General features: G+C 39.1%; 1 protein-coding gene across 2 annotated transcripts in view; it reads left to right on the plus strand.

The window, feature by feature from the left end:
* The window catches only part of Rps6ka5 (ribosomal protein S6 kinase A5), a 164016-nt gene extending 137023 nt beyond the window's left edge, over positions 1-26993 (plus strand). For both annotated transcript variants that reach the window (XM_076921407.1, XM_076921408.1), the window contains 5 exons: positions 2913-3083; positions 12867-13058; positions 18900-19059; positions 22284-22447; positions 23742-26993. In XM_076921407.1, the coding sequence (XP_076777522.1) occupies positions 2913-3083; positions 12867-13058; positions 18900-19059; positions 22284-22447; positions 23742-23978 (924 nt within the window). In that variant the 3' untranslated portion in view covers positions 23979-26993. The remainder of the gene's footprint in view (positions 1-2912; positions 3084-12866; positions 13059-18899; positions 19060-22283; positions 22448-23741) is intronic.
* The last annotated feature ends 253 nt before the right edge of the window (positions 26994-27246 follow it).

The raw sequence follows: 27246 nt of genomic DNA on the forward strand, positions 1-27246 counted from the left end.
GCGCTCTCTTCTACTCTTAGCTCTGCTTTTCAACAGGAGTCTCACATGGAAGCCTGTTACTTGGACAGAGGGGAGTGTTGCTGTGGCTGGTCCACAGCACCTCTCAGCTCCCTGCATTGCCACCTCCCGTGCCTGAAATTGCACTGTTTCAGTATTGTTTTCTCTGACACTGGACAGGTATCACAGCCTTCTCAGGACTAGCTTGTTACCCCGCTATGCATATTAAGGCACAAATGCCAAAACAAGCCTGGAACATGTTTTTTTTCTAATTTTAACAACAAAGGACCTGAGATTCCTAAAGGTCCTGAGACTTGTACCAGGATCAGTAATCAGTGAAAATCTAGAAAGGAGAACCTCTTTCAGGCACACATTATTCTGTTGATGTGACATTCTTGACTAGAATGACTCATCATGGTGATATAAGATGGCAGCAGTAATTACCATTTTTGCTGCCAGTTATGCAGTATGTGGTCCAAGCATTGTTCTGTAAACTCTACAAGTGTTATCTTAGTCCTTGCCTTAACACTGTGAAGTCAGAAAAAAACTCACAGAAGTTCAGTTTGTTAATGGTAAGGCTGGTATCTAAGCCCCACCATCCCAACTTCAGAACTCAACAAGCTTTTAATTACTTTGCTCTTCCATGTTAGAGGAGGCAGATACACAGCCTGGTTATTATGTCAGGTAACTAACGTCTAAAATTGGTATCGTCTTCTCCTTCCTCTGGTTCTCATGAGAAGAAAAGCTTTTGAAGCAAGAACTCTTGAGAATGCTCTCCTTGTACCTCCATTCTCCATTGCCTTCTACCTTACTGACTTACCCAAATTTTCATGGGAGCAGTGAATCCCTGTCCATTTAAGGTGCACACTAAACGACAGCGTCCTGTTGATGCAAATACAGAGAAAACTCACCTATCAATCCAGAAACTGATGGATGACCTCAGACATCCCCACCTGCAGTTTTGCAGCTGTGACTCTCACTGAATCTCAGCCCAAACATTGGATCTTGGACCTTCTGACTAGTGTCATATCTCAAGAATTCTATACCTAGTTTTTTAAATTTATGTTAAAAGATTATTTTTGGCAATTTTAAATTTAAGAGTCACTGGAATAGGAATTTTCTTATGATCTCATGCTACATGTAGTAGAATAATTATATTAATAATTCTGCTATATGCACTTGTTGAAATCTTTCTCTAGAGTTTTACCCATGGTATATGATTCTTAGTCTATGCAGTCCTATTTCCAGCAGCAGTGATGGTGAACGAGGGTGGCTCCTCAGCCTTTGCTCTACAGTAGTGCAGCTCATTTGTGTGCTGCGATCTTCTTACATCCTCTGTATGTTCCTAACCCTACTGTAACAAACTCCCACAAACTTAATATGTTTGCCTGTAAAACAGTGGATGGAGGTAACAAGTCTGCAGTCAGGGTCCCTGATCCTCAGTCAAGGAGTAGACAGAGCTAGCTCCTCCTGGAGACTCTAAGGACAACTTGTGTACTTGACTTGGCTTCTGGAGGCCACTCATTTTCTTTAGCTTGTTACCCCTCTATGCAGTACTCTAATCTCTTGCTTGCATAGTCTAATCTCGTACCTTAGATAGTGGTCAATAATTTAGGGTAATCATCCCATCTCAAGCATATTAATGATGGAGCTATTGAGATGGCTCAGTGGTTAGGAGCTCTAGGTTGAGTTGCTAGCACCCATGAGTCATCTTACAATTATATATAACTATAGTCCTGTTGCATCCAATACCCTTTTCTGGTGTGCAGACACATATGCATACATACTTATTTACATATATACATAACACATGCACAAATTCATAATGCATACACATATATACATACACATATACAAATGTACATATGTACATACGTACATCTTTTTTAAAAAAAAAAAAAAAAGAATATTAATCTGGGGCTAAGTGTGGTAGCACATAATCCGAGCACGCAGGAGGCAGGCAGATCTCTTAAGTTCAAGGTTTGCCTGGCTTATATAGTGAGACCCCATCTCAAAAAACAAACGACAACAATAAAAAACCCCTTAACTACAATTACAAGTCCTTTTGCCATCTATGATAGAAACATGGGCTTGAAGGTTAGGACATGGCATCTGGAGGCCATCATTTCCAGTTCCGTCCATAGCGTTTCTTATCACCTACATTTTATTGCTAAGGGTCCTAGAGTTTATAAAGGTGTCTCAATTGGTTTTATTGCCATGAAGAGACACTCCAACCAAGGCAACTCTTACAAAGGCAAACATTTAGTTGGGGCTGGCTTACGGTTTCACAGGTTCAGTCCCTTATCATCATGGTGGGAAGCACTTGGTGGTGGAGGAACCAAGAGTTCTACATCTTGATAAGAAGGGAGCCAGAAGGAGACTCTCTTCTGCAAACAGCCAGGAGGAAGGTCTCTTCCACAAGAACATATATAATAAGTTGCAGATATTTGCAGTAAATATCCTCAGGAATCCTGTAATTAACCTTTGAGCCCTGAAGTTATCAAACACTACCTTTCTTTCAAGGGAAACTACCCATTAGCTGAGTGGCAGCAGCTGCACATAACACTGGTTAGCAAACCCCCGAGTTATTTACTACCATAGATTTTGTCAGCTCAGTTCACAATCTTAAGGTGAAAATATAAAAACTCGAGAGAAGATTAAAATGGAGTTCAACAGAAATAAAATGAAGTAAAAGAAAAAACTGTAAGATTGTGTTGAAATACTTGAAATTTTTTCAATGCTAAAATAGATTTCTAAAAAGCTACACTATTCTTTAACTCTTTACTATAAACCCAAGGATTGTTACAGGTTGTTTAAGCAAGGGATTATTTAAAATCACTGAGCGATAATAACCTGTAGAGTACTCCTTGTCTTTTCATAAGGCCCCACAGTCCTCTCTCTTTTCGTCCTCCTAGCTTCATACGTTTCTAGTGATGGAGCTTCTGAATGGCGGAGAGTTGTTGGAACGCATCAAGAGAAAGAAGCACTTCAGCGAGACCGAGGCCAGCTCTATCATGCGGAAGCTTGTGTCGGCTGTGAGCCACATGCACGACGTCGGGGTGGTGCACCGAGATCTGAAGCCTGAGGTGGGACGGTGGGGCCTCGGACGGCTCAGCCTGCCCCCTTGTTAGCCAGCTTCAGTTCAGCTGTCAGGCTTTAGGAGGCTTGCGTTTTCTCTTGGGCCAGTAAATAAATACTGGAAGATGTTCCTTAGGTTTTTTTCCTTCTCTTCTCTTTTCTGTGTCAGTCTAAAATAAATTTGTTCTTTTTTCCCCTCTTGCCAGCTGATCATCTTGAGGTTATATTTGTAAGTGTGAAAGCCTTTTATGGGAAAATGCTTCATGCAACAGTTGTATACTAAAAATAGCGATGGAAAATTTTGTAGCAAAAAATAATAACCCTGCTATATGTATTCCGTCTTGGGGGTGGGAGGAGTTGTTCATTCGATGGTGTATTTTGAAACCTTAATTTTCACATTTTTAAATCAAATTGATAGCTCCTAAACAGTAATGTATGTAATTCTGTTCTACATATCACACATGAGGCCGTGTCTTAGTTTATTTAATGAGCTGTCCTCTCTATATGTGCTTCAGTGTGCTCACGACTGTGGTATTTATAGACCTAGAGAGCAGTGCAGAAACAGTGACTTTTTATATTTCCTTCAGAAGGTTAATTAAGAAGGTTTTAACTCAGAATGATCCCTTTTTAGTATCAAAAATAGGAAAATTCCTCCCTTTTTAAAAATAAGTAATAATGAGCTTGGAAAACAAAAGCCAATGACTTTAAAAAAAAACAGTCGTCCTTTACCATATGAGAAACTACATGTATTTCTGGTCTAAAATAGGATATTATTTTTAGTCTCTATGTGATCATAATATATTTTCAAGTCTATTTAAAATATTAATGGGTTTGGTGTTCTTTTTTATTAAACCAAAAAAGAATATTTCTGCAAAAGCAATTTTTTATCTTGTGCTTAAATTATTTAAAAAATGTTTTAAAAGATGAGCAGTGGTGGCACATACCTTTATCCCAGCACTTGGGAGGCAGAGGCAGGTGGGTCTCTTAGTTCGAGGCCAGCCTGGTCTACAGAGTGAGTTCTAGGACAGCCAGGGCCACATAAAGACCCTGTCTCAAAAAAATGATATTTTAAAGATGGAAATATATGTATTTAAAATACAGTTATCCCTCTGTATCTGTGGAGAATTGGCCTCTGAGCTCCCTATGGGTACAAGTCTCTTAAATGAAATTGAATATTATTTTCATATAACCTACATGATCCTTTTGTATACTTTAAATCCTCTCTCTAGGTTATTTATGATATCTATTTTGATATAAGTGATACATAAATATGTATATTTTAGGGAATAATCACAAAAAGAAATTTTTGCATATTCTGTACAGTATTTGAAGGGATTTTTTTGTTGTTGTTTTTGTTTTGGGGGTAGGTTATTTGTTTTATTGTTGTTGCTGTTTTTAAGTTTTCAGTGCATAGTAGGCTGAACCCACAGTTGTGATCCTCAGGGTTACAGAAGGGCTGACAACAATTGATTTATTCCCTTAAGGTTTTAAATTTCTGTACTTTGTATTACTGTTCTTCACATTGCTAGTAATTAATCAGAAGTGGCTTGTATCTTAGGAACTCGAAACTATGCTGGCTCCCCTCTGCTTCCTTCATCCCAGTTCTCACTCTCCTACGTAACACCCACTGAAAACATGGCGCTCCGGGCTCCGGGATGAGCTGTCTAGTTTAAATGTGAAAGTACACCACTTAAATGTTTGCTTGATAGACAAGGGACAGGCATGTAGTTTTTTAATGGAAAAGATGTGTTCCATGACTGTATGGAACTCATTTTCACATGTTTTATTCTTTGATAACCGGCCATCTGTCATCTCATGAGTCTCGAATGAGGCACATGTCCTCGGCAGCAGAATTTAAATTTGTCTTCTTACTTTCCTGATGAAAAAGATAGCTTTTTCATGTAGCTTGAAATGAAGCAGAACTGTTGGGTTACACTGTATGTTCTACCACCGTTTTATTCTTAAACTAGGTTTTAGGAAAGTAAAATTGTACCTTTGAACTAACATTTTCCTAACCATAGCTCTCACTTTGACTTTTAAATGGCAGAGTATATTACTTCCAAACTAAAAGCTGAATCCCTTTCCTATGCAGCATTTTAGTTGTGACTATTTAGATAGTTAAATGGATTCTTTTTCTGCATAGTCCTAACTCTAAGCTCTAGGTGAGAAACAGACAGATTTAGAAGCTGGCTGACATTCTTAGAGGGCTGCTTGCTAGTCTTCATATTGATCCTCTTACAGGATTAAGGAAGTTCTGTATGTGATAGTATTTTCAGGGAGAAACTGAGATGAGGATAGATGTGGATCGACCGTTACTTCTGTCCCTTCCTGGCCATGCACACACCCATGTGGAACTGTCCTGACACTTCCCTTGCTACCCTGGGGCAGGAGGTAGGAAGTAAACAGTATGCTCTGGTTTTACATGTTGTATAAGAGGAGGGTTAAAGTTGTCAGGGAATGCCCCACTCTCTGACTTCCTCCAAGGCAACCAAGGAATTAGCCTTAGTGGAATAAACCTGTCCTTTCCAGAGCCATGACAGGCCCTGTGAAGATGGAGCCGCACATGCTTCTGGAAAGATGTGTAGCACACCACCGGCACTGCAGAGAACCTCCAGTATAATTACTGAAGGACAGATATGTCCCAAGAAAACACCCATGAGCGCTGACCTCAGTTGTCAAAAATTGAGGTCTAAGCCCTGTATGATAGAAAACTGTTTAAGAAAACTATTTAATTTTTTGGTTCTTTGCTTTTTTCCTCCCACTTTGTCTCTCTTTTTTTTATATTAAGTTTTTTCTGTTTTAGAATTTTATAACTGAGTGCTGTATTTACATCATTTCTACTTACCCTCTCCCCACTCCAGCTACCCTGCCCCCTCACTCCCGCTGGCTGTTTGAGATTAGATAATCTATTGGCTTGTCCCTGGAGAAGACTGACTTTCCTTCTGGGAAGCCATTAATTGCCTGTAGCTTTTCATCTAAGGCAGGTAGGGCTTTGTAAGATTTCTCTCATCTATATTGAAACGTCAGCTGATGCTATCACTTGCTGGTCTTATGTAGGCAGCCAAGCCTACATTGTTATGGTTGCATGTGTACAGCTCCCTGTCTTACATAGAAAACATTATCTCACAGCAAATATTCTGGTCCCCTGGCTCTTAACAATCATCCCCCTCCTTTTGGGGGATGTTTCCTGAGCCTGAAATGTAGTTGTGTTGTAGAACTATCCATTGACGATGAGCACCCCATGGTCTGATGGTCTCTGCATTTTAACCAGTTGTAGATTTTTGTGATGGTCTCTTGACTGCTGTAAAGTGAAGCTTCTTACCTGAGCATGGTGCCACATACATTGAATTCCACCATTCAGGAGGCAGAAACTCTGGAGTTTGAAACTAGCCTGGTCTACATATTGAGTTTCAAGTCAGCCAGGATTGCATCTTAGTTAGATATTGTCTCAACAGAATGTGTGTGTGGTGTGTGTGTGTGTGTGTGTGTGTGTGTGTGTGTGTGTAAGAGAGAGACTTCTTTAATGAGAAGTGAGAGCTACACTTATCTGAGAATATAAGGATTTACAATACAATTAAGAATATATTGGTTTAGGAATGTGTCATTAGCAGATTCTCCCCTAGGGCCCTTGACCAGTCATAGTAGTTAACTAGATTTACAATACCAACCATGAATTCCCTCCTATTGAGTTGGCCTTAAGTCCAATTAATTGGCTGTTGGTTATCCCCAAGGTATAAACGCCACTGTTACACTTTTGGGTATATCTCAGCATGCTGGTCATTGTTGTGGCTTACAGGCATTATACACGGGTAGAACTGCTGATTACTTTTCTCCCTTGGCAGTTTGAATAGCAGCTTTGAATACTATGGGAACATTTCCTTAGGAGGATGCTTCCAGATCAGCTTCCGTGTCTGAAGTGTAGTGTCTTCATCAGCAGTCTTAGGTACCAAGTAAGGGCAATGGCAGTAAGTAGCCTATGTTTTGGGAGTCTGTTGAACTCCTGTGACCAACAACTGTAAGGAAGGTTTCCCATGCTTGACACTGGGTTTTTGTTAGTCTATGGCTCTTAGGGGAGATCATTATTACCCCAAGTAGTATAACTTCATTTAAATTATACACACACACACACATGCACACACACACACAGAGGCATAGATTTGTATATGGTTTTGTTGTTGTTTTTCAAGACAGGGTATTTCTGTGTAACCCTGGCTATCCTGAAACTCACTCTGTGTACTAGGCTAGCTTCAAGCTCAGCAATCCATCTGCCTCTGCCTCCCTAGGGCATGCACCACCACGGAGCCAGAAAATCTCAGGTCTGTTTTTTGTGTATGTATGTGTTTTTTATTTGTATGTGTATATGTATACATACATGCACTAATTGGTGTTTTGTCTGTATATATGTTTGTATGAGGATGTCAAATCCCCTGGTACTGGAGTTACAGACAGTTGTGAGCTGCCGTGTGGGTGCTGGGAACTGAACCTGGGTCCTTTGGAAGAGCAGCCTATGCTGAGCCATCTCTCCAGCCCCTGTATATGTATTTTGAGTAAACATAAAATAATGTTTTCCTATAGATTGTTCTTTATCTTTCTCTCCTTCTCCCTCTGTATTACTTTTTTCCCCTCCTCAGATTAATAATTCTCCTACCTGTTTTCTTATTTCCTCCTTCATAATACCTGTGTCCTACTGGCCTATTTTCTGCTCCATACCCCACTCCAGGGTCCTATTTTGCTTCCTATTTCTGCAGTTACTTGCATCTGAAAACCGGGACTTTAGGAACCTCAGACAAGAGAGAACATGTGACTTGTCTTTCTGTATATATAGTACCTCAATATGGTTTCTGTTTCTGTCCATGTACCTGACATTTTTATGATTTCATTTTTCTTTACAGTTAAATAGAATTTTGTAGTGTATGTATAGACAGACAGACAAGGATATATATATATATATATATATATATATATATATATTGCATTTTCCTTATCCATTCATGAGCTGAAGAACATTAAGGCTATTTCCGTTTCCTGTCTGTTGTGAATAGGGTGGCAGTGGTCATAGCTGAGGGAGTATCTGTGGGGTAGGACAGAAAGGCCTTTTATTTTCTAACATATTTAAGTAACATATTTAGTTTAAGTATATCAAACCCCGGGATAGCTGTGAATGTGGCCCAACCCAAAACAGAGATCACCTTGATACATTATTAGATATTTGTGTGTGTGTTTGCTGTTGCTGTTTATTTTGGTGTTTTTACTTTTTCTTTCACTTTTATTGAAAATAAACTTTTTTCATACAGTATATTCTGATTATGATTTTCCCTCTCCCATTTCCTCCCAGATCCCCCTCCCTTCCCCATCCATATCCTTTCTCTCTCACTAGAAAACAAACAGGCATCTAAATAAAAATAATAAAATAAGATAAAGTAAAAACAGACAAGCAGAAAAACAAACAGAAGAAAAAGAGCCAGAGAAAAGGTGCAAGAAACACAAACCCAGAGACACAGACGTTTGCAGTTTTAACTGATTTGTCCATTCTTCAGCATGAACTTTCTAGATGTCAACATTGTGCTGTCAAAGGGTGGGAAAGGCCTGGAGGGGTTTTTGTTTGTTTGTTTGTTTGTTTGTTTTGTTTTGTTTTGTTTTTTGTATGAATGAAACATGAAATGTTCTTTATTTCAATTAGATTAGTAAGAAGGTAAATGATTTTCTAGAACTGGAATCATTTAATCACAGTAAGAGCTTAACACTGTCTAAAGACAAAATAACCCGATTCACTTTCCTGTGTCACTGGGTGGCACTGACCAGCTATCTCTGTCAGGACAGTTAGCATTCTCTAAGCATGTCTGGAACGCAGAAGTATTGCAGTCAGGCAGAGCAACAAGGCCCTGAGTGAATAAATGATTGAAAACAGTACTTTCTGAACAGTGGAGGCAGATCTCTGAACATCAGAATATTGCCTGTTTTAGCAAAACTACTTCTGAATATAATACAGATTACTGTGATTTCATTAATAGATTGCAGACGATCTATACTTGTTATTTATGTGTTTTTGTGTTTGTGTTGAGGGTGGGATTTGAACTCAAGTACTTATGCTTGCAAAGCAAGCATCTATCCACTGAGCCACCTCTCTGATCCCTCGTTTATTATTTCATTCAACAGTCCCTTCAGAGATATTGTGGTCCTGATTCCACAATAAAATGAATATTACAATAAAGCAAATTGGGAATTTTTTACTTCATGGTGGATAAATAATAAAGTTATAAGTAACTATTAAATAATAAAGTTAAAGTAGATCATAATAAAGTTATATTTATGCTATACTATGTTGAGTATGCCTTTTAAACAATGTATAATTTTAATTAATTAATTTAATAATTAATTTAAATTTTTGTTACTGTTGTTGAACAATTCTGGTGATCATTTGAGTTTTCAATAAGTTCCGATTATTTTGCTTGAGGACACTCTGTTGCTGCAGTAATTGACTCTGCCTTTCATGAAAGATTTGCATTTTACCCATAGTAGAACTTCTTTCAGAATTGGAAGCCATGTTGTCAAACCCTCCCACTGCTTCATCAGCTGAGTTTGTGAGACTAAATCCCATACTTTTGCTTCAACAATGTTCACTGCATCTTTACCACAGCAGACGCAATCTCAAGAAGCTACATTCTTGTTCCAGCCCCTCATGCTCTAAGACTTTACTGAGTTTGCAGCGACTGAGTCACATCCTCAGGCTCTGTTTCTATGACAGTGTTTTTGCTGTTTCTACCACATCTGCTTTTGCTCCCTTCATTGAAGACTTGAACCTCTCAAAACCAACCATGAGGATTAGAATCAACTTCTTCCAAACCTTATTAGTTGATACTTTTATCTTTGAAGTCACAAGTGTTCTTAATAGTATCTGGCACAGTGTATCTTTTCAGAAGGCTTTCAGTTTATTTTGCTGTGATCCATCAGAAGAATTATGATCTATAATAGCTATAGCCTTAAGTGTACATCTTAAATAGTAAGACTTGAATGCATAAATAACAGTTGATATAGGGCCTGCCAAATGGGTGCTGTGTTGGCAGACCTTTGTTTGATACCCTCTTCAGCAGAGAGCTACTGGGTGACCCATTACATTGTTAACAAACGTCTGTATTTTGAAAGGTATCTTTTTCCAACCAGTCAAATGTTCAGTAAATCATGTTGTAAGCACAAATACTGCCATCCGTGCTCTGTTGGCCCCACTTAAGCACTCCGGCGGAGTGTATTTTAATTCTTAAGTATATTTTAATTCTCAAAATGGCAGCTGAACGTTGACTTAAGCTAACTGTCACAGCTGCACCCTCCTCTCACAGTACACCACCTTGTCCCTTGCAGCTCTGAAGCCAGGCTTTACTCAGCTTGCTCTCCAGTTGTGATCTCAGTGAACTCAGCTGCCTTCTGGAAAGCTTGCTGCAGCTTCCACATCAGCATCTGCTGCTTCGGCTTGCATGACTTGTTATGGGAAGCACTTTTCTCTTATAAACCTTAGGAGCCAACTCTGCTAAATAGCTTTAAACTTTCCTTCGACAGCTGGCCCACTTCTTTGTCTACAGAATTTAAGAGTTAAGGCCTTGCTTCTTGGTTAACTAAGGGAAAGAATGGCTGGTTTGATCTATCCAATTTTCTTCACATGAACAAGATAACCTTTTTGCTTTTTATCATTTATGTATTCACCAGAGTTATACTTCTAATTTTCTTCAATACCTCTGACTGTGCATTCATAACTTAGCTGCCTTAATTTGGCCTCTGCTGTCTGTCTTTTCTACTTGTCTACCTCACTGAACTTCACTTCTTTTAAAATGAGGGATATTGTAGATTACTTTTGCTCCTTTGTGGTTCTTCATTCTTCTTTCTTCCACCCTTCTCCACCCTTTCAACCTCCTAACACTAGATAAGAGGAAAAAAGATAGAAAGGAAAGAAATCCCTGAATAAAGTCAAGGAGCATTGGGGGGGGGGGTGACAATTAGACTATTTCCTGCTGATTAGAGCCATCGAGTTCCTTGGGGCAAGTTTGATCTTGAAAGTCGGGATATCTAATTTCTTCTTCTTCTCTTCCTCCTCTTCCTCCTCCTCCTCTTCTTCCTCCTCTTCCTTCTCCTCCTTCTTCTTCTTCTCTTCTTCTTCCTCCTCCTTCTTTTTTTTTTTTTGCACAACTACTAAACAAATCACAACCAACTGACAACCCACAACCACCTCCTGGGCCCTAGCATTTATAAACCTTCTTAGAAGCCCCCAGGATTCCAAACATCTCACAATCACAGAAACTACATGCCTCTGGCAAGAATCACATCCCTGCTAGAGCATGAAGCAAATCATAGTCAACTGCTATAGACAATCTGAAGCAGCTGCATATCCCACACCTGGGATTAAAACAAAAACATATTCTTATCTGTGTTTTTTAAAGAAATCAAAATTCTCACTACAGGATATATGACTCTTCCTCTCATGTGGCCATTTCATTTTTATAGGACTATTGATTGGCCTAATTTCAGTATTGTATCCCACGGATTAGATTGGCCTGAGGAAAGGAGAGAGATGAGAGACATCTGTCCAATGATATTGTCAACACACAATTTTTAATTAATTCATTGTAATATATGTAATTCATAGTCCCCAGAGCAATGACAATAGGAATAGCAATCGCAAAGATTACTGTCACTGGGGCTGGCTGGTTAAGAGCAGTTGTTGCTCTTCCAGATGACCCAGGTTCAATTCCCAGCACTCCTATGGTGGCTCACAGCCTTCTCTAACTACAGTTTCAGAGGATCCAACCTCTTCTGGCTTCCAAAGATACCAGGTACAGACACTCATGCAGGCAAAACATTCATACACATAAAACAAAAGTAAATAAATCTAATCTCTAGTTATTAAAGATTACTGGTCACAGATCACCACATAAATGTAATAGTAATTTAAAAGGTTGACATATTGTGGAAAAGTACCCATATCTGACAGACACAGCATAAACACAGCTTGTGGGGTAAATGGTGTTGAATGGTTTCTTCAGCTTGGGGCTGCCACAAACCTGTAGACTGTTTTAAAAAGACAGTCTAATAAAACAAATTATTCCTATATTAACCTGTGCCAGGCCCCAGGAACAGCATTATAAATGAAGTGGACACAAAGTCCCTGCCTTATATTATTGTCTGATGGAGACAAGAACATCCAGCTAAAAATAGATGATAAGTGCCCTAAAGGAAAACAAAAGCATGGTGGGAGAAAATAGGGGAAACTGGAGCTACAGTGTGGTAGGGTGGTTAGGGCAGCATCTATCTCTCTCTAAATGGGATTGAGTGTACAGGAGTCAGGCGAGTGCAAGTGAGATGCCTGAGGGAATGGAAAACAGACTCAGACCGAGGGAAACGTGTAGACAAAGGGACTGGCTTGGAGACGCATGGTGTGGTCAAGAAGTATTTAATATGACACTGTAAAGTCTGACGTGATAGAAAACAGTAAAGAAGAGGTTAGTGGTGCATTGACATCCAGGCCCGATTGCCCCATGAGACTGTGTGCTTGGGCCAAATACCAGTAAATAAATCTAATCTCTAATTAGTAAAGATTACCGGTCACAGATTATCACATAAATGTAATAGTAATTTAAAAGGTTGATATATTGTGGAAAAGTACCCATATCTGACAGACACAGCATAAACACAGCTTGTGGGGTAAATGGTGTTGAATGTTCATGAACAGACAGTGTTCCATAGAGAGGTCAGCAGATTTCCTGGCACTTCCATGAGAATCTAACCAAAGTATTGGCATCCTACAGAATTTATTGTTCACCGATGAAAACGACAATTTGGAAATTAAAGTGATTGACTTTGGGTTTGCTCGCCTCAAGCCACCTGACAATCAGCCCCTCAAGACCCCGTGCTTCACCCTTCACTATGCAGCACCGGAGCTCTTGACACACAACGGCTATGATGAGTCCTGTGACCTATGGAGCTTGGGTGTCATCTTGGTGAGTTTGTCCCACCAGCCACTAAGCCTGGTCTGCTCTTTGGTGGCCTTGGTGCTCAGCTCTCACTGCTGTTTTTCTTGAGTTCATGAAAAATCTCCATGTGCTGGTTTGTTTTCCATATAACAAGCAGCGGCCCCACTAATGTATATTTCTGCTTCTCAGATCCTATAATAGAAAACAATGTATAATTTAGTTATTTTGGAAGATTTAAATTACGGTGGTTCATATAAGTATACATTGTTGTTTTGAAAGAAGCTAGTGTTGTGTTTACATAAGACGTATACTATGTTAGACAGAATATGAAAATAGTGGCTCCTTAATAAAACACATATTCTCTGAAATTCCACACTAAAAGTGTAAGTAAACAAAATTGTTTAGGGTAAATTGACACATTTAACAACTAGAAATATAAATAGTTCCTATGGTAATATGGAGAGAACATGCTTACACAAAGCATACATGATGTGAAACTAGAGAAACCTCCAATCTGTTCACCTCAAAATAGCTTCACTTGGTCTTCATATAATCTGTAATGCTGAGTGTTAGGGAGGAACTTGCAGACACTGCAGAAAAATAGAACTGAGAATCACATCTTGCCACACTGCTGTGGAAGCTTCTCTCTCCTTCTCTCAGTACATGGATATGGGTTTTTAATCTGCCTTTGTCTACACGGCGTATGTATATAGGGGTATGTATATAGGCTGGGGGTTGTTTGTTTGTTCCAAACCAGTGACTGTTGTCTACAGTAGCGGAGCCCAACTGTGACTATGCTCTATGATACCTTTAACTGACTTTTATCCTGTTTTTCTTAAACATTTAACCATTAAATCTACAGGTTACATTATACCTGCAGTTTGAGTCTCTAACATTTGGTGAACCATTCTTTAGGGAGTGAACCATTAGTATTTGTTCCCCTTTTTTTACTAATTGTAAGCTATAAGGATGAATCTTTGTCATTTACACAGTTGCATTTGTCTTATAGTTTCCTTAGATTCCCAGGAAGGTGTGCTTGTTTTTAACATAGACTTTGTTCTGTTGTCACATCATTAACTGTATGTGAGCACGTTGGGTGTTATCAATTTTAACCTTCAGGAATACACCACTGTTCTAACATTTGGAGGCATTTCTTTGAATATACAGTCTGAGCTTCTTTCATACATATGGACATTCATATTTTTTTATGGATTGCCATTTATGAGTTTGCAGATTTTCCTCTAGGCAGCTTTTCTTACAGAGAAAGCTCTAATAAAGATCGTTAGCCTTTGTGTTTATCAATAATTGGAAATGTTTCCGTGGCTTACCTTCTGTTTATAGTAAATAGGATTTTGATTTTATTTTTAGAGAAGTGGTTTTGCTTTTGAATTTCTATGTGGTAAGATATGTCATTCTTGTCTTCGTGGTGTGTGGCTTTGATGTCAGGTTGTCACTGTCCCTGTCCTCAATTCAGGGTTACAAAAATACTCTTTATAAACCTCCTCCAGAACCACCATCTTATTTTTACACGGCCATCTGTATTCCATCTGGGTTTATTTTGATGTCAGTGTTTGGTTTTCCCTGGTGGCTAGCCACTTGCCCCCGCAGGTTGGCTCTTTGTTTTTAAGCCTTATATGGCTTTCATCTGGGCACTTAAGTCATCATTTATCACTTTCAAACTAAGCTTACATAGTTAGGGATAAGAAGTTTAAATAAAAGTAAACAACCAACTTCTGTAGGTTGGAGAGTTTTAAGGACTTAAATTGATGATATTTTATTAGCAGTGTCCTAAAAACATGTAAACACCAAAGGGCCCTTCATTTTTTGTATTTTCTTTTTCATTATAAAAGAGATAGTACTTTAAATTTAGGCCATTGTGACCATCAAGCTCTTTTAAGGTTTTCAAAAAGTCTGAGACATACAAATAAATGTAGTCAAGCTCTTGAGTGTATCCTAATTATTTCTTACATATATATATTAATTTCATGTATGTATGTATGTATGTATGTATGAATATGAAAACATCCCACTGGAAAGGCAAGGGTAGAAGCCACCCTACCTGTTAGATTTAATAGTTAAATGTTTAAGAAAAACAGGATAAAAATAAGGTTAATGGTGTCATAGAGCATAGTCACAGTCACAGACGGCGGGCACTGCTGTTGTAGAGAACAGTCACAGTCACACACATCAGGCACTGCTGTTGTAGAGAACAGTCACAGTCACAGACGGCGGGCACTGCTGTTGTAGAGAACAGTCACAGTCACACACATCAGGCACTGCTGTTGTAGAGCACAGTCACACACAGCAGGCACTGCTGTTGTAGAGCACAGTCACAGTCACACACAGCAGGCACTGCTGTTGTAGAGCACAGTCACAGTCACACACAGCAGGCACTGCTGTTGTAGAGAATAGTCACACACAGCAGGCACTGCTGTTGTAGAGAACAGTCACACACAGCAGGCACTGCTGTTGTAGAGCACAGTCACAGTCACACACAGCAGGCACTGCTGTTGTAGAGAACAGTCACAGTCACACACAGCAGGCACTGCTGTTGTAGAGAACAGTCACAGTCACACACAGCAGGCACTGCTGTTGTAGAGAACAGTCACACACAGCAGGCACTGCTGTTGTAGAGCACAGTCACAGTCACACACAGCAGGCACTGCTGTTGTAGAGCACAGTCACAGTCAGACGGTGGACACTGCTGTTGTAGAGCACAGTCACACACAGCAGGCACTGCTGTTGTAGAGCACAGTCACAGTCACACACAGCAGGCACTGCTGTTGTAGAGCATAGTCACAGTCACACACAGCAGGCACTGCTGTTGTAGAGCACAGTCACAGTCAGACGGTGGACACTGCTGTTGTAGAGGATAGTCACAGTCACAGACGGCGGGCACTGTTTTTGTATAGTGTACACTATATTGTACATACTACCAGTTTTTTTCAGTAGATAATTTATAAGAAAAAAATTTCAGGGGCCTGAAGGAATGGCTCAGTGGTTAAGAGCATGGACTGCTCCTCTGAAGGTCCTGAGTTCAATTCCCAGCAACCACATGGTGGCTCACAACTATCTACAATAGGATCTGATGCCCTCTTCTTGTGTGTCTGAAGAGAATGACTGTGTACTCACATACATTAAATAAATAAATCTTTAAAAAAAAAAAATGTCATGAGGCCAGGCTTGGTGGCTCATACCCATAAGCTCATCACTCAGGAGGCCAGGTAGCAGCAGGACTTTCAAGTTCCAGGCCAGCCTGGGTTACAGTGTGAAATTCTGTCTCTACAAACAAACAAAGCAAAATGCATTAGAAACCATTAAGGTGCAGAATTTGTGTATTATTTTAATCCTAATTCCATAAAACCTAATTTAAATTGTTAAATTCACTCTAAGTATAATTAGTTGATATAGCTATAATTATAATATATACTCTGTGTATATAATACAACATTCTTATTACAAAATATGACCATTCATTAGATAGGGAATACTATAAAAAAATTACTGCTGAATTTTTTTAGAAGTGACGCTGTCAGATTATAGTTTGTTAAAAATAAAACCTCATCTTTTGTAGATACATGAGAAAACAGTAGCAAAAGAAAAAGAGCAAAATCAGCAACTACAGCAAATAATCAAAAAAGAGTTTTGCTAATTTCCCCATAAAATGAATGCACTCAGATCCTGAGATCCTAACTAGATCCCAGCCCTGCAGTAAGCACACCAAGCACATCCCAACCCTACAGTAAGCACACCAGCGCAACATTTATTTGGAGCTCTTTGTTTTACTTTAGAATTAGATGCTCCTCTTTCATCTTGCATTTAATAAATTGAAATATTTTTAAATAAAAATAAATTATATTATCTTTATTGAATCAAATAAATTACTTCAAGGAAATATATACTGTGGTTTGGTTATAATTTAGTATACATTGAGAATGTTCCATTCTTGTTTGAAATGCACAGGACCTTAATTAAAGAAGAGCTTGTACAGCATATCAGTCTGCTTGTGCAGCTCACAATATTAAAAACTGAGTGAAACAACAGAGACTTATTTTCTCATTGTTTTGGAGACTGGAGAGTGGAAGGCCAGAGTGTTAAGGTTGGTGTGTGGTGCAGACTCTCCCTATGAGGACAGCTGGCTCTCTCTTTACTCAGCCTGTCTGTGGCACATGCTTGAATAGACAGGAATCTGGGTCCATTCTCTTAAGGGTACTGATTGGATCAGGACCTTCACTCATAACTTCCTTTCATCATCAGTACCTACCTCCAAAAAAACCTTTTCTCTAAATACAGTCATGTTGGGTATTCACATCTAAATTTAGGGTAGACCAAACCTTCCATCCACAACACATTATTTATAAAACAGTGTTCAGGACCTAGAGCATGCCTATGAGTTAGTGCATGATTCCATTTACTACATTTTCTCCAAGTGTTTCATTCGTCACCTTATGTTTTCCTTTGTTCCCAAATTTTTACTTTTTTTTTAAACTGGAGAATATAAGAAAATACTACTCGGAATGTCTACTATTTTTCTACATTTTTTTATAATTCCCCAATGTGCATTTTCTCTGTCAATATGTATATACACATATAAGACATATGTTGAAACAGACTTATATGTATATAATCACATGTGTGTATAGTTATATCTTTGATTTTGCTATACTGTTTGCAATTGAAGATAGAAAGTTGTTCTTCATGTTGGCAGCCAAAGTACATGCATGGCTTAAACCTGAAAATAGACCCCAAGACAAAGTTATTAAATTAACAGACTGACAAGCCAAGGACAGGTTAAGATTCTGCACAGAGCCTTACCAATCTAAGATAGAAGTGCGTTGCCTTTGATAATACATATTCCATGATGAGTAAGGAAGGCATTCTTGTCAGAACGACCTAAGACAGGCTCAGTCTTGTTAGCAAAATAAAAAAGGGAGAAAGATGGAGAGCATTTGGGGCTGCTTGGCAAGAAGCTGACGTGGGTCAAAGACAAGGAAAAGGGATGCTTGGCAGGAATATGACATTGGCCAAGGACAAGAAAATAGGCTTCAAGCGGGAATCTGACATTAGACTAGAACAAAGAAGTAATTTCAGGTAGGAGTCTAAATCGTAGGCTACAACAAAGAAGTAATCTCAGGCAAGAATCTAAATATTAGGCCAGAACAAAGAAGTAATTTCAAACAGGAATCTAAATTTTAGGCTAAAACAAGGAAGTAGGCTTCAGACATGAAAATGACCTTGGGATAGGATAGGGAAGTAGGCTCAGATACTTTGGTCATCTTGACAAGCCTTTAGAAACAGTGATCACGGAAGTGTTCGTGTAACTGGGTTTAATGCCTTGCTTTTTCTTTCACTATTTGTGTTTATTGTATTGCTTGTTCCTCGACTATTTGCATCTATTGTATTGCTAGACCCTCAACCTAGAACTGACCTTATTACATGCATGTAATCAAAATGGTATAAAAGCATAAAGGAAAAGCATAGGATAGGGGGTTCTAGGGAGGAGAAATGGGGAAAGGGGATGACATCTGTACTGTAAATAAATAAAATATCCAATTAAAAAAAAAGAAAGTTGTTCTTCATAGAATTTTATGTCTAGCTGTTAAACAAAACTTGTGAGATCTCATCCCCTACTGATGGCGGCTGCTGTAGTTATAAAAAATAATTTTCAATTTTGATGTCCTAAAAGCTGTGCTACTTCATTTTGCAAGTCTTTAAAATGTGTTAGTTACTTTGGTGATAGAAATTGGTCTCTTAAATCCAGCGATGCTTCTATAAATTATGCTCATGGAATTAGTATTAGCTTATTGGCATGGTTTAACAGTGTTTTTTGCAGTCATTCTGATTTTTTACTTTCTTTTTCCATGGCAGTATACAATGCTGTCAGGGCAGGTACCGTTCCAGTCTCATGACAGAAGTTTGACATGCACCAGTGCAGTAGAAATCATGAAGAAAATTAAAAAGGGTGACTTCTCTTTTGAAGGGGAAGCATGGAAGAATGTATCCCAGGAGGCTAAAGATTTGATTCAAGGTAAGGCACTCAAGAAATCTGACCATGCCCAGTACACAAGTCTGTGTTTGTTAGTTGTTCCAGAAATCCATGAGGATTTAGAGTCTTTCCAGGTGGCTTGTCTTCTTTTTTCTGGAACTTTCCCTTATAATTTCATCCCCATTTGCAGCATGAACTATCATGGCTCCTGTTGGCATCTCCCTACAGATCCAAAACAAACCTCATCTTTTCTTCTGTGCTTTTCCCCAACATGAATGATGGCACTACCCCAAGGCCAGACCACAGAAACAGAAGCCTTGGTGTTACCCTGACTGCCTAGCTCCCTCCTTCCTGCCCACATGACTTCATGGTAAAAGTCTTGGATAAATCAGGAATTCAAGGCCCATACCTAAACATAGTAAAAGCAATATACAGCAAGCCAGTAGCCAACATCAAACTAAATGGAAAGAAACTTGAAGCAATCTCACTAAAATCAGGGACTAGACAGGCTGCCTACTCTCACCCTACCTATTCAATATAGTACTGGAAGTCCTAGCCAGAGCAGTTAGACAACAAAAGGAAGTCAAAGGGATACAAATAGGAAAGGAAGAAGTCAAAATATCACTATTTGCACATGATATGATATATTTAAGTGACCCAAAAACTTCTACCAGAGAACTACTAAACCTGATAAACAACTTTAGCAAAGTGGCTGGATATAAAATTAACTCTAACAAATCAGTAGCCTTCCACTACTCAAAGGATAAACAGGCTAAGAAAGAAATTAGGGAAATGACACCCTTTACAATAGTCACAAATAATATAAAATACTTTGGTGTGAATTTAACCAAGCAAGTGAAAGATCTGTATGACAAGAACTTCAAGTCTCTGAAGAAAGAAATTGAAGAAGCTCTCAGAAGATGGAAAGATCTCCCATGCTCCTGGATTGGCAGGATTAATATAGTAAAAATGGCCATCTTGCCGAAAGCAATCTACAGATTCAATGCAATTCCCATGAAAGTTCCAACTCAATTCTTCACAGAGTTAGAGCAACTCTCAAATTCATTTGGAAGAACAAAAAACCCAGGATAGCAAAAACTATTCTCAACAATAAAAGAACTTATGGGGGAATCACCATCCCTGACCTAAAGCTGTACTACAGAGCAATAGTGATAAAAACTGCATGGTGTTGGTAAGAGACAGGCAGGAAGATCAATGGAATAGAATAAGACCCAGAAATGAACCCACACACCAATGGTCACTTGATCTTTGACAAAAGAGCTAAAACCATCCAGTGGAAAAAGGACAGCATTTTCAACAAATGGTACTGGTTCAACTGGAGGTAAGCATGTAGAAGAATGCAAATTGATCCATTCTTATCTCCTTGTACAAAGCTCAAGTCCAAGTGGATAAAGGACCTCCACATAAGAGATACGCTGAAACTAATGGAAGAGAAGGTGGGGAAGACCCTCGAATACCTAGGCACAGGGGAAAAGTTTCTGAACAGAACACTAATGGCTTATGCTCTAAGACCAAGAATTGACAAATGGGACCTTATAAAATTGCAAAGCTTCTGTAAAGCAAAGGATACTATCAATAAGACAAAATGGCAACCAACAGTTTGGGAAAAGATCTTTACCAAATCCTACATCTGATAGAGGGCTAATATCCAATACATACAAAGAACTCAAGAAATTAGACTCCAGACAACCAAATAATCCTATTAAATTAAATTATTTATTAAATAAATAACCCTATTAAAAATGGGGTACAGAGCTAAACAAAGAATTCTCAAGTGAGGAAACTCAAATGGCTGAGAAGCACCTAAAGAAATTTTCAGCATCATTAGTCATCAGGGAAATGCAAATCAAAACAACCCTGAGATACCACCTCATACCAGTCAGAATGGCTAAGATCAAAAACTCAGATGATACCAGATGCTGGCAAGGATGTGGAGAAAGAGGAACACTTCTCCATTGTTGGTGGGATTGCAAACTGGTACAACCACTCTGGAAATCAGTCTGGTGACTCCTCAGAAAATTGGACATAGCATTACCTGAGGACCCAGCTATACCACTTCTGGGCATATACCCATAAGATGCCCCAACATATAACAAGGACACATGCTCCACTATGTTCATAGCAGCCTTATTTATAATAACCAGAAGCTGGAAGGAACCCAGATGTCCTTCAACAGAGGAATAGATATAGAAAATGTGGTACATTTACACAATGGAGTATTACTCAACTATTAAAAACAATGAATTTATGAAATTCTTAAGCAAATGGATGGAACTAGAAAATATTCTGAGTGAGGTAACCCAATCACAAAAGAACACACATGGTATTCACTCACTGATAATTGGATATTAGCCCAGAAGCTTGAAATACCCAAAATTCAACTCACAGACCACATGAAGCTCATGAAGAAGGAAGACCAAGTGTGGGTACTTCAGTCCTTCTTAGAAGGGGTAACAAAATACTCAAGGGGGCAAATATGGAGACAAAGTGTGGGACAGAAACTAAAGGAGGGGCTGTCTGGAGACTGCTCCACCTGGGTATCCATCCCATGTGCAGTCACCAAAGGTAGATGCTGATGTAGATGTCAGGAAGTGCATGCTGACAGGAGCCTGATATAGCTGTCTCCTTAGAGGTCTGCCAGAGTCTGACATATACAGAGGCAGATGCTCACAGCTAACCATTGAATTGATCAGGGGGTTCCCAATGGAGAAGTTAGAGAGAAGGCTGAAGGAGTTGAAAGGGTTTGTGGCCCCATGAGGAGAGCAACAATACCAACCAACCAGAGCTCCCCCAGGGTCTAAACCACCAGCCTGGGAGTACATAGGGAGGGACCCATGACTCCATTTGTATATGTAGGGGAGGATGGCCTTGTCGGGCATGGGTGAGAGAGAAGGTCCTTGGTCCCGTGAAGGCTGGATGCCCCAGTGGGGGGGAATTTGAGGGCAGAGAGGTGGAAGTGGGTGGATGAGTGGGTTAGGGCACATCCTCATAGAAGCAGGAGGAGGGGGGATGGGATAGAGAGTTTCTGGGTTGGGGAAAAATGGGGAAAGGGGATAACATCTGAAATGTAACTAAAATATCAAAAAAAAAGAATGAATAAAAAAAAGAAAATACATATGTAGGCAGTAAAGGCTTATTGAAGCAATCATGTTGCAAGAACATAATTGACCTTCATATATTTGAAGCTGATTGTTAAACTAATTTAAAATGGAAAGTTATACAATTTAAATGCCTTATTTCTGCAGGACTTCTTACAGTTGATCCAAATAAAAGGCTGAAAATGTCTGGCTTGAGATACAATGAATGGCTTCAGGATGGCAGTCAGCTGTCCTCCAATCCTCTGATGACTCCAGACATTCTGGGATCCTCAGGAGCAGCTGTGCACACCTGTGTGAAAGCAACCTTTCATGTAAGGGCCTATTCTGTGTGTGAGTGTGGTTTCAAAAGACTCCTAATCATGTGTTCTTATTGGGTACCCTTGGAGACAGTCTCCATAAATACATTTAAAACAATTGTGCGCTTTAAATTTTAGATGTGTTTTTATAAACTGCTTCACATTGTAAACATATTGTGAGCAGAAAGCACATGGCAGGTCAGAGTTGCTACTAACTCACAGAACACTAGCTATTTAGCATCCGTTTCTGGAGGGGACAGTAATCTGATAGTTGAATGTCTGAAAATTCAAACATGTGTAAGAACCCTCTCAAATGAAAATTCATTTCCTAGGAAAAGTATACAGCAGAACACTGGGAATTAAGGCCTGGGTGAAAGTCCAGTATTTAGCACCATGAGTGCCCAGCAGCAAAGGAGAGGGTGTGTAGTCAATGCGTTGTCCCAAGCAGAGGCAAAGGAGTTCACAGAATTAGTGCAAGATGAGTTGAAAGAGGATTAAGAACATGAAGGGAGTATCCTAGAGAAGGAAAAGAGGTAGCTCTTCTGCCTCAGAAGAGGAGCTGATAAATGTGCAGTGTGAAGGAATGGAGAGAATGGCTTCAGGAATACAGTTCTTCTCAGGGACATGTGATGTGAGGGGCATGTCAGGCGTCAGTGTGGCACTTTCCGACATGATGGGAATTCAGGAGAGAGTTGAATGTGGCAGCTCACACCTATAGTCTCAGCACCTGGGAGGTAGAGGCAGGAGAATGAGCCCAGGGCAGCCTAGACTACTTGAGGCCTCATCTCAATAATCAGCATAAAACAGGAGCTGAAGAGATGACTCAGAATTAATAGCACTTCTTGCTCTGGGAGTGGACCTGAGTTAAATTCCCAGCACTTGTATGGTAGCTCACAGTAGTGGATAGCTCCACTCCAGCTCCAGGGGATTTAATTCCCTGTTCTGGCTTCTGCAGACACAGACATATATGCAGGCAAAACACCTCCTCATATAAAATAAAATACTTTAATTAACACAAGAAAAGCAACAGAGAGAAGTGATGGCTCTGAGACAGCTCAGCGGGTACAGTTCAAACAGTATCTTGGTGTCACAGGTCTTGCCTGCCATGTGTGGGGCCCTTCTCCACACTGGCAACCGAGAACTTTGTCTCTGCCTTAAGAGCTGAATGAAAACGTTCTTCCGAGCTTTGTTCCGAGAGCAGCTTGGAACTGTGGTTGCCTGAAAAACTGCTTCTGCTTTAAGTCAAAACTTCTAGAAAATCTTTAGAGCTGTAATCCTCATGTCCCCCACCCCAACCTTTTCTCTGCAGGCCTTTAACAAATATAAGAGAGAAGGGTTTTGCCTTCAGAATGTGGACAAGGCCCCTTTGGCTAAGAGGAGGAAAATGAAGAGGACCAGCACCAGCACAGAGACTCGCAGCAGCTCCAGTGAGAGCTCCCGCTCCTCCTCCTCCCATTCCCATGGCAAGACAACGCCTACCAAGATGCAGCCTAGCAACCCCACTGAAGGCAGTAACCCAGACACCCTCTTCCAGTTCTCAGACTGAGTGCTGCGGGAATGATAGGCTGTCCTCGCTGACCCTTGCACCTCAGCTCCCTCAGCATGTGCCTGAGGTATGTTCTGTGCTTTAAAAGATGTGTCCCGTTGTTCTCATTGGAATCTGCCTCGTAATGAATATTTTTCGGGGAAACCTATTTGGTTATCCTTGTCCAAAAGCACTGGACAGACAGCATTACTGTGAATAGAGGACATGTGATAGATACTTTTTAGCAGACTAACATGATGCCAGCGCAAGAGTCTTCTTGAAACAGCAAAGGTTTCTGTAACTTTGGTGACTGATTAGATAAGTCACAGATTTTTACAAGTCTACCAAGAAGACTTGAAGACTTCTGCCATGCCTGGTGGACAAGGAAAGTTTTTAAGAGACTTGCACCTTTTGGGTAGTGATTTACCAGAGAAAAAGGTCTGTTTTCCAAAAAAAAAGATGCTATAATGAATTTTATGTGTGGCTTGTTTCTTAAAAGAGAATTTAACTTATTGTTTTTATTTTATGGTCATATATGCTGATAACCTGCTATTATTAATTTTTTTCTAAAAAGTGAAAAAAATATTTAAGAACTTAAGGTCCTATGCTTTGTACCTAGGACCCGTCCGAGATGCATGCTAAGCTATGTTTGTTTTTAATTTTGCACTGCTCTTTCCTGGCAGTTTGTTTTAGTGGTTATTGCAGGAATTAAGGTTCATGTCTCTTGGTTTTATGTAATATGGCACTTTATAAAATAGTATGAGTATTGCAGTCTGTCTTAGAAGATGCACTGTGTAAAGCATATGTACTGTATTTTACCATTCTTCTTATATCTACTTTAATTTGTCCTCATGTCTCTCTTCTGCTTTCTATGCAGCAAGTAGAAAGGGACATGTTGTCTAATGACTCACTAGCCAATTATGCACCAATCTGAGGAAAAGTAAAGGGAATTCTACTCAACACTGTGCTTCACATCTGTACACTGTGTTGCGCTACAGTGAGCCACCTCCTCCTGTAGGCATATATCATGTACATAATATTTTAGAACCATAACCTATACTTGTTTTAAAATGTTTCTGTTAAATTTTAAGTCCACAAAGCATTTTATAAACTTATGCAGAGCATTTTTATTGCTCAAAAGTTCTGAATTCATACAGACAAGTGCTATGCCATGAAGATATTTCATTGAAAGACTGCTGCATTTTAAAGTACAAATTAATTCCCTATGCAAAAAAAGAAATCATAGGATTTGTATGTTTTTTCTTTAAAGCCATTACATGGAATGTCAAGACTGAGAAAAACGATATTCACTATGTTTACAAGAACTGTGCTTTAAAGGACACTGTCCAGTATGTTTATTTGACAGTTTTGTTAATGATAACCTCGTTAGCATTTGTTGGAGTTTGGACACGATACCTATTTATCTCTTTCTTAAGGTAATAGCAGCATTAATTTCAATCAGTGATGAATACTAAAAATAACTGCATTCTGTGTAATGGTAATATATTTATTACTAAGTCAATGTATATATTAATAGTATAGGGAACAAAATGGCAAATATTAAAATATTTTCAAAATATTGTATTATCCTGTTCACTTTTTGTTCACAGTAGTTACTGGGGATATTTTTTGATACTCTACTGGCCAGATGGCTATAGAATTCTCATTGAGTCAATAAAAATTTTATACTCCTAGCTTTCAGTCATTTCTAGTAATGATAGGAAAGTGTATGAATTACTAATAAACTGTAGCTGTTTCACAAAAATGTGATGCTCTTGGGCAGAGGTTTTTAATAAGAGTATGTCCACTTATTTTTACACTGGGAATATCTAGGTTATATTTGGAAATGTATAAGTTAGTTATTGAAGTTATTTGTAAATGTATGTCCAGTAGGAAATATGAGTTACAAAGTACAAACTAAGAAGACTGTTGCCAACAGAAAGTAATCCAGGAAGGAGGTTCAACTCCCTCATGATTGATTAATTCATTGTGAATATTGGAAGTTGTTGGGTTCTTCCTTTCTTCACCTGGTATCTTCTATAGTCACTGAAATGGGCAAAAGACAGGTAAAGTAAGAAGAAGAGGCTAGCCATCTGTGAACTGGCAAGCCTGAGTCTTCTACAGGGAGCTTGTGAAAAGACTCAGGAAACTTAAGTAAGATGCTGTCACTGTCACCCAATTTATAAGTGCTTGAAAGGTAGTTTCATAATGACTCCTTGCAGATTGTGTTAGTAGACAGCAAGGTTCCTTTAGAAATCACAGAACTTCCCATTGGTCACATCAAAACTAAACAATAAAAATGCGACATACGAAAATACTAGGTGAGGGGCTGGAGAGATGGCAGCAGTTAGGAACAGACACTGTTGGTGGCAGAAGGATGTGAGTTCCATTCCCAGCATCCATCCATGTCACACAGCTCACAACAAGCCTGGAACTCCAGCTCCAGAGCATCCCATGCCATCTTCTGGTGCACAAAAATATCAAGTGAAATGACTTTTGACTTTAGGAGTAAAGTAGAAGTAGATCAGAGAAAATCAATATCTGCTTTAAGTTTCCTTTATGACAGTGGCTTTGGCTGTAGAGTCAAATTATCCTATACATCTTTATTGATTACATTGTATATAATTTATGTATATCCCAAGTCACACATTGTATAATTGTGTATGTCTAATATATTGAAAGGCAAGGATATGAGAGAAGAACAATACTAAAGTAGAGGGGTTTTTGTAATTACTATGCCAGATCCTGCTGCTGAATGAATTAATTTAGCTCTCTTAAAATCCATCGGTTCTCCCAAACCTCTATAAAAACCATTTAACTATTGGAATGAAGTGAATTTCAACACGATTATCTGTCTTGAAGTTGCAGGCTCATTTGTGCATGAAAACTGCCTTTTTCTTTTGAGATTAAATGCTAATTAAGTAATTATGCAAATGGATTTATCATAAATGTAAGGTGGATATTTTGAAGAATTCTACTAGGGTAACAGTGAGTGATTTGTTTGTTTTTTAATAAAGAAAATCCTTTAAATATGAACTCAAGTATTTTATAAAAGCATATAATTTATTGTCTACTTGTTCGCTGTTTTTCTATTTTTTTTTTTCTTTTCTTTTTCTGGTTTTTCAATTCAGGGTTTCTCTGTGTAGTCCTGGCTGTCCTGGAACTCACTCTGTAGACCAGGCTGTCCTGGAACTCAGAAATCCGCCTGCCTCTGCCTCCTGAGTGCTGGAATTAAAGTGTGCCACCACCACTTGGCCACTTTTTTCTGTTTCAAACTAATATTTTTGTT

This window comes from Arvicanthis niloticus, chromosome 23 (assembly GCF_011762505.2).
Source record: "Arvicanthis niloticus isolate mArvNil1 chromosome 23, mArvNil1.pat.X, whole genome shotgun sequence".
In the NCBI taxonomy this organism is placed as follows: domain Eukaryota; kingdom Metazoa; phylum Chordata; class Mammalia; order Rodentia; family Muridae; genus Arvicanthis; species Arvicanthis niloticus.